This window comes from Octopus bimaculoides, chromosome 26, assembly GCF_001194135.2.
Source record: "Octopus bimaculoides isolate UCB-OBI-ISO-001 chromosome 26, ASM119413v2, whole genome shotgun sequence".
Lineage (NCBI taxonomy): Eukaryota > Metazoa > Mollusca > Cephalopoda > Octopoda > Octopodidae > Octopus > Octopus bimaculoides.
Genome location: NC_069006.1, coordinates 26219888 through 26228525, shown reverse-complemented (window position 1 = coordinate 26228525; position 8638 = coordinate 26219888). Strand labels below are relative to the sequence as shown.

The following is an 8638-nucleotide window of genomic DNA, read 5'->3' as shown; positions in this document are numbered from 1 at the left end:
AGAGAGAGGGGCGGGGAAAGAGAGAGAGAGAGAGCGCTAGAGAATGAGAGGGAGGAAAATGCGCTGGTGATAGAGAGAGGGTGTTGAAGTGTAAACCTATCTCTACCATTGCAGTACAGCGACGTTTCCAGTCTCCGTTCAACTGGAACTGCAAACGGTAAACAGCGATCGCTACTTCATTAAAATAATGTCTATGTTGGTGCTGACACGACGCGAAGGGATGGGTCCTTGTATGGTCAGCGAGAATAACTATGTCTCCTTGTTCGGTAAGGGTTTTCGGACACGACTTGGTCACTACAAAATAAAAGACAATAAGGCATGACATTTTAATTGAAGTCATTTAATTATATAATAATTAGCAGAAATGAAACAAGAAGAATCAGAAACGGACAGATGGACAACGTGAATGGTTGACAGAAATTCGAAAAGTGATGGACAAAATTTAAACACTAATAATAATCCTTTCTGCTAAGGGCAGAAGGTCTGAAATTTTAGGGGAACGGGGGACTAGTCGATTACATCGACCCAGTGTTTCACTGGTACTCATTTCATCGACCTTCGAAAAGATGAAAGGCAAAGATGACCTCGGTAGGAAGTTTGGGATGATGATGGAGGTGACGGCAATCAGGCCCACGATGTTTAAGAGGAACGACTGAAATGCAAGAACGTCTTGGTTTTCATTAAATTTCTCGCTCTTTCTCTCGAGGTGAGTGATGGAGGAGAGAAAGTCTCCAGAGAGTCTGGGGTTTAAGAAGGCCTTCCTTTGACGGTGATTAAGGAGCAGGAAGGATGATGATGTTGTTAATGACCGTCTCAATCACATTTGAGATGTTGGAAGGGTGCATGTTTGGATGATAGCTCACAGGGTCAGGAGATGTTCTTGGAGATGGGACTCGCTAAAGCGGACGTTCAAATTTCGGGATAGGTCTTTGGAGAGTGTGAGAGGGGGAGGGAGGGATTGTGTGTGGTGAGGAGGGCTGCATTTTGTTTTGACACAGAAATACGAAGAGGACATTGCAAGTGTGAGTTACCAACTGTTCCAAGCTGCTTACCTATCACAATGTTTTTGCCATCGTTTAATGGGAAGGACTGAAAGAAAAAGAAAAATATCTTTTAAATATGGAAAAATAAATGACAAAAACTCACAGCGGATAATGTAGTCCTGTATATACAAAACAGATGGGATGGTCACGACTGGAATGTTTGATTGTAGGTTTGCTCAATCAGAGCCGACGTCAGGTTATACAAGAACAGCAACATCAGCCGATCAAATGATCGATCACTGCAGTACGGTTGGGCCTGCAAAAGGCCGTATGACTAAAGACAGAAGACAGAAGAGTCCTTTTGCAAACAGCAATTTGAGAGTGAAAAGAGGAACAGTTCCACCAGCGGATCTCGAACCATCTGCCTATCGCTTGCCAGACGAAAGTAAAATTGGAAATACGGTTCCTAGTTTTGCCTGGGAACTATTTCGTCTAGTAAAATGACAAGATGATCACGGCTGGAACTTCTCTGATCATAGGTTGACTCAGCTACCTGAGATTAAATAACTACATTGACCTTAACACACCAACGTTAGGAAACTTCACCCAGATATCGGAGAATGCGGTTCCGTATCTACAAAAGGTCACATTGGATAATGTAACCTTTTCAAAGACAATACACTAAAAATGGATGGGATGGTCACGGTTGTGGTGCCTTTTACAACTACAACAGCACCATTAGTGTTTACGAGAGAATGGGGAGAGACAAGCCAAAATTCCCTCAAGAAGCACTTACTGTCTTAATGAAGGATGGTCACTGTTAGAACGCTAAGTATCTCTCTTCTGTGAAGGCTGACCTGGGATCGAACACCAACAACCCTGAATCAATGCTTCAACCCACAATGAATATATACGAGTGAAAGATGGAGTTCCTACGTGGTCGGCCGATCTGCTAAAGATAATAGTTATATCTTATTACACCATACCTTCTTTTAAAATCAAGTGGATCAGAATAACAAACAAAAGCTGTCACCCGTAATCGAGTTGGATTTGAGACCTTGTACCAGGCTTTCGCCAGTTACTGCAGATGTCTTGGCAGTTATGGGTAGACATAAGTGTCCCCTCGATCCTCTAACTTTAACCCAGTGAAACTTCGAAGATGTGACAGTTGAAGGGAGAGGGCTGCATTAGAACCAGGGTTGTATTCATTTGCTTCTGAGAAAACTAGAGCAATGTGAAATGAAGTGACTTGAATACAACACGCCACATTGCAGAATGTGGTTCTAGAGATTATTGTCTTGAAAATGTCAGGATGGCATGACTGAATACATTTTTATCTTAAACTCGAGCCGGACTGGGCTTAAACAACAACAGATCCTAACAAATATGAAAAAAAAAACAACCAACAAACTCATAAAAATATAAATAATTGGAAGCGAGAATTCCTTACCAAAATCATGAAGTGTCCAAGAAGTACCATTTGCCAAAAGGTTACTGAAAAGATACAAATTCATATCAAAGATAACAATATATGACAGGTACTTGTTTTGTTAACCCTGAAAACTTGAACTCATGTAGTCGAAGGTATGACTGCCTAAGACAGCGTTGTCGTAACCATGAAGTTTCAGGTTCGATCCAACTGTGTACCATGTTAGGCAGAGATTTTCTGTGTAAGTCTCTTGTTGACTAATATCTTGGAACATTTGGTTGACGGAAATTTGGCCTGGAAGCAGTGTCATCTCAACAGCTTTATGGGCCTCTGAGAAACGCAACGCACTCCCTCACTCCACATAAGCGCAGCAAACATAGATTAGCATAATTAACGAAATTATTGTAATTTTTAATTACAGTCGACAGTTTCTTCTGGGGGAGGGGGCACTAAAGAATTACATAATCTGTGGCAGTGTTTTACCATTATTTTTCTCAACGACAATCCTTCCCGCTACACGAAGTATTGTGGTTGTAGAGGTTTACATGGCCATCCCCACTTAAAACACAAACAAAATGATTCCTCCGAGATTCCCAGCTGTATTACCATTACATAACGATCCTGGGAAGCACTAGTAATAATCGATTAAATCGACCCCAGTATATAACTCCTATTTTATTTTTCTCTCCTCGATAAGGACAGAAAGTAAAGTTGACCTTTTGCGTCAACTTTACGTAATTTGAACTCGGAACATGAAAGATTGGAACTGAATACCGAAATTGTAGTGAAACTGGATACGCTTAAAATGTTGGTATTTTATTAAATTATAATTAAGAAATAATGTTACTAAAGTTATTCCTCAGTGAGATTACAGAAATAGGTTTGGCTGTTGAAGGAGGCAAAACGCAGAAATATTTATTTCAAATTCATAAAACTTAGTCGTAGATGTTAGTTCCAGCCATGACCGTTTCGACTTTTTCCTGGAATAATATATATCTAAAACTACGTTGTTGTATGTGGCTTTTCGGTCACTGAAAATAGATCACGTTAGATAATGCAGTCACGGGTGGAAAGCCGTTGATCATTAGTTTGTGCAATCAGACTTGACTTTCATTATTATTTGTTATTGCATGCGAAAGTTAGGGACTAGATTTTCTGGAATCCTCCAACACACGCGCGCGCACAAATAGGATGGGATATCGTTAGAGTGGTCTTTCCAAAGAACAAGGACATAATGCGCAAAGGGGTCCTCGGTAGTTAAGGTCTCTGACGAGATTTTATTTTAGAAAAAAAAAAAATGGCTTTCGAAATTTTATCCATTTGGTAGGTAAGGTCTGGGCTGCAGTAGGCTACTCACCGTTGGGATCATTAAGGGCTAAAAACCCCATGAAACAGTAATTATATCTACTCAAGATAAGATAAAGCTAAATCTGGCATTAATCAAATGGAAACTACAGAAAGTTACGACAAAATGTCAAATTAAAACAGCTTAAATCTTGCTCGTTTATCAAGTAACCGCACCCCATCAGGAACGCACACACTGATTGAGGGCCTAAATACCTTGTGGTGTTTAATTATAGCCTTTTACATTGAGTTCGAAACTACAAGGGTTCATCCATCTTGTGCTTCATCTTTTCGATGTGGTGGGCATCAACAGTAATTATTGGGTTGGTGCATAATTATTGCGGCTTTTTTTTTTTTTTCAGCAAATTTTATTCAACAAAACATCTTCAAATGACGGTCTGACCGTTTGCCAAGCCAATGGGAAGCAGTAATCGAAGTAGATGGTGAATATGCTCCGGAATAATCATTTAAAGATGTTTTTGTTGCATGTTGTTATTATTTTTGTGGAAAAAAACCCCGCAATAATTATGCACCAACCCAATAATAGTGATAATATATAGTGACAGCCAATTCAATCCCACCCATATATGTATATATATATAGGTGGATATATGGATTTTGAGACAGAAAGTGACATATTTGAAGGAGGAGTGGTATACAGGACACTCGATCAATTCAGTTCCAATACTTGGCCGTAAGTCAAGCAAGTTATTTGATCGAACGCATTAATCGATATCTGAATCAACTGAGAACAGAAAAGTAAAAGTGAAGAAGTAAACAGAATGAATTGGAAAAAAAAAAAAAGAAAAAAGTGGTCAGCCTTACTGGCAACTGCGTTCCTCATGGTTCTGCAAGTAAAGTCAACAAATATTTTCTTCCGAATAAATATTTTTGTGGTGGGGTGGGGGGAGATAAATTTTTTTTTTTTTTTTGCGGAACACTTGTGTCTGTCTGAGTGAGGAAGGGACAATGAAGAAGAACTTCGTACTTCACGAGAATCTTTTATATACAGGTGTGTGTGTGTGTGCGCACGCACACATTTATATTTTACTCTTCGGTCAATGTTCAATTCCTCGCCTTTCTTCAATGCAAATTATCTATCTATCTATGCATAATAATCCTTTCTACTAATGGCACAAGGGTTGAAATTTGGGGGAGGGAGCTAGTCGATTACATCGACCCTATTGTTTCAATGGTTCTTAATTGATCGACTCCGAAAGGATGAAAAGCAAAGTCAACCTTGGCGGAATTTGAACTCAGAACGTAGCGACAGACGAAACAGCACCAAGCATTTCGCCCGACGCGCTAACGATTCTGCCAGCTCGTCGCCTTAATAAGGAAAATAATAATGACGATGATGATTATGAAACAGCAAAAAACAAAAACGAAAACAAAAAGCCAAAACCTCAGAATTTTTTGTGCCATTTTGCAAAAAACGTCGAAGTGCCGTTTTGTTGCTGCTGTTGATGAGAGACAAATCTTCTCCTGGCTAGGGGCCCAGTCTTTCGAAGTCAACTTTTTTCCGTGCAGAAGGATTTAACTCAACATTAATCTAACAAGACAACCAATCCCTCGTTAACATTACGTTGTTACTACTGTTGGCCCCATCGGGGCCAGAGTCAACGAGGAACTTCGGTTACGCTTTGTTCACAGTTTGGGAGGTATTTGTACAATTGTACAAAATAGAATCAGGGGTGGATATTCCGGGTGTGCTAGGTGTGTGCTGCACACCCATCGAAAATGTCAAATTCATTATAAATATCAAATTTACTCATTAATCTAATCACAAATCTTGATGGAAAACTTTCGTTATACCCCTGCTTGAAATTTGCTGGCATTGGGAGTCCTGAAATAACACTGCACACCTCACAGCCCATTGTATCATAACATGGTGCCGCGTATATCGTAGGATAATGGGAGAATGGCAAAGAATTAATGGCGAAGGGTGCGCGACAGCTTGGACAAGTCCGGTCGCATGTTCGTTTTCTTGCAGAGAAGTTGTACGTTTAAATTAATTCAAAATTCTTAAACTAAAACCAATTTTTTCACAATAACATTTTTTCTTACAATATCATCAAATAACTTCGATCTCAATTTGTTTTCAAAACTAATAACAAAGTGGTTCATTGTACGATGAGGTTATCCAACATTTTATGTCTCAAAGAAGAAGAATAACACTTACATAGAAATAACTGAAAATGTTCGAAAGCTTGTTTTGATTAAACACAAGCGAGGTAATCTTTCTGGCAATCCCTTTGAAGGCGCCAGTTCTCCCAAAATACAACTAATAACAATAACAACAATAATATTAGTTATAATAATAATAATAATAATAATAATAATAATGATGATGATAATAATAATAGTAATATTTCGACAGTTTTTCAAAAACAAAAAGAAAAAGATGTGGAAATATAAGGACCTCGAGATTGATATATCTGAGATGTGGCATTTAAAAACCAAAACCATCCGTGTTGTTGTGGGTAACCTGAGAATGGTCAAGAAAGGCATTGACAAATTTCTTTTGCCTGGATCCCTGGGAAACCAACAATCTTTGAGACTCAAACAATTGTGTTGATATTAACCGCCCACATCACATTCTCAGCAAGTTTCTTTCCATCTGATATATACATTTCTTCGATCTCTGGTTGAGACTCGGTCGGAAGATGAAAAAAAAAATGCAAATCAATCGGAAAATAATAATTGTAAGAATGCTTAGCGACATTTCTTCCGGCTCGACGTTTTGAGTTCAAATCCTGCCTTTCATCTTTCGTGGTGGTGGTGGTGGCGGTGGTGGGGGTTCGATAAGATAAAGTACCAGTCGACTAACCCCCTCACCCCCTGTATTTGCTGGACTTGCGCTAAAGTTTGGAATAAAATTATTATTATCAAAGATCTTTATTATTTCACTTGGTCATTTAGAACGTTGCACATAATCTCGATGTTTTCGGAAAATTGTCTCCGAATTCCAGTGAGCAGCGATGGAAACCGTTTTTGGTTGGCTGGGAATGGTGTTGTAGAAAAATGGTCGGGAATCTTTCACGTGGATCGCTGGAGGATCTATTCTGGTATTTCTTACTTCCACTGGCACCCAATAAGGGAGTCGGACTGGAAGTTGCCTGAAACAAATCACAAGGAATAATAATAATAATAACAAATAATAATAATAATAATAATAATAATAATAATAATGATAATTATAAGCATCTTTTCTACTCTAGGCAAAAGGTCCGAAATTTTGGGGGAGGGTTAGGGTTAGGATTAGATCAACGCAACTGGTACTTAATTTATCGACCCCGAAAGGATGAAAGGCAAAGTCGACGTTGACAGAATTTGAACTCAGAACGTAACGACAGACGAAATACCACTAAGCATTTCTCCCGGCGTGCTAACAATTCTTGTACAGCTACAAGTTGACGGCTGTTGCAAAAACATGAACAAGGGGGGAATTCTTGTGTGGTTATGTGTGCGTATTTATGTGTATGGATGTGTGCGTGCGTGCGTGCGAGTGCGCAATTTAGCTGATGTGGGGAAGGATGCACCTGAATGGTAGCGGCACGGGATCATCAGTTTCGAAGAGCAGAGGCCATCACAGTAGCGATAGAAGATGAAGAGTGAGGAAGCAGAATAAGATTTCTGTAGAGCCAGAGGTTGAAATGTGTTGGTGAACAACGACTTCATGCAAATTAGCTTTTGAATGCTATCGAAGTTGTCTCGTGTATGTAACCGCTATACCACCCCAGACGTGGGAATAGTTGGTCTGTAATATTCTAATCCCCATTAAACTTATTGTATACAAGCATCCAGTTTCTGGTGGCTCTTATATTCCACTACAGTTATTTTCGTTTATTCGAATACAGTTTTATCCCCTAAAACAATTTTAATAAGTTACACCTGACATTAACAAACGACTAACGTTAGACATCAACCCAGATTTGTTCTACAGAGAAACTTACTTCAGTCCAAAAATATTTCCTTCCACTTGCATCAACCAGCCATTTTTTCTCAGATTTTGCCTGTAGCTGTCTGGATTGTATAACTCAGCTTCTTTCAAGGCTAAAGATCGAACTTTCTTACACGTCATTGTTATCTCTTGCCCTTCCTCGTAGTTCAACACAGAAACCCTGTTCTTTTCGTCATCACATCTTTCTTTAGGAATAGCTTCTGTAAGAGAATTCTCCGGTGAGTCATTTTGCGAAATTCGACGACCAACTGAAGAGCAGTCAACATCGTTATGAGAGTTCTTCCACGATTGGTTCACCTGTTTATTTGTTAAGACCAGACCTTCGCTTCTTTTTGGTGATCGTGTCTTGTAGAAAAGGTCCTTGTTTTGAACTGACGGAACAACATGGCAAGTACTGGGCCGTTTAGGTTGGTCTGGAACCTGGTACTCCCGGCATTGGTTTCGATGAAATGTGGATTGTCTTTGGAAAACAAATGGTTTGGGACTGGACCTGCTGGAGCCAGGCGCACTTTTGCAGCGACTGAGGAACTCTTTTGGTGTCATTTCCATCTCTGTTTGAAGGGCAGTCTTCTGGCGAATTATTCCACCAATGGTTGGGATTCCACTGTTGAAGGGTTTACAGCTGTTGGGTCTTTGGTTCAGCGGATTCCGGTAAAGGCACTCGGTCACTGAAAAGTAAATTTTTGATAACGGTAAAGAAAGAAAGGAAAAAAGAACGAAATGACAAACAAACCTCACCCCACCCCCACTCCTCACTCTCGCAAAGAAAAAGAAAACATCCGTAAATCAATTCCATTCTTAGTCTAGGTATAATGTGTGTGTGAGTGTGTGTGTTTGTGTGTATCTGTGTATGTATGCATGCGTGCGTGCGCTCTGCCTCAATTGTGTGAACTGTAGCATAATGTGATCTCAAGGTCG

The 8638-nt window shown here is 39.7% G+C and overlaps 2 protein-coding genes across 3 annotated transcripts in view; both read right to left on the bottom strand.

The window, feature by feature from the left end:
- Positions 1-4794, bottom strand: part of LOC106882115 (uncharacterized) — a 7903-nt gene extending 3109 nt beyond the window's left edge. The window contains exons 1-4 of the mRNA XM_014932674.2: positions 4582-4794; positions 2434-2477; positions 1053-1089; positions 107-294 (exon numbers count right to left, since the gene is read on the bottom strand). Of these exons, the coding sequence (XP_014788160.1) occupies positions 107-294; positions 1053-1089; positions 2434-2477; positions 4582-4600 (288 nt within the window). The 5' untranslated portion in view covers positions 4601-4794. The remainder of the gene's footprint in view (positions 1-106; positions 295-1052; positions 1090-2433; positions 2478-4581) is intronic.
- Positions 4795-5893: 1099 nt separating this feature from the next.
- Positions 5894-8638, bottom strand: part of LOC106882126 (uncharacterized) — a 7245-nt gene continuing 4500 nt past the window's right edge. For both annotated transcript variants that reach the window (XM_014932688.2, XM_014932689.2), the window contains exons 3-4: positions 7713-8388; positions 5894-6875 (exon numbers count right to left, since the gene is read on the bottom strand). In XM_014932688.2, coding sequence (XP_014788174.1) covers positions 6671-6875; positions 7713-8388 — 881 coding nt within the window. In that variant the 3' untranslated portion in view covers positions 5894-6670. The remainder of the gene's footprint in view (positions 6876-7712; positions 8389-8638) is intronic.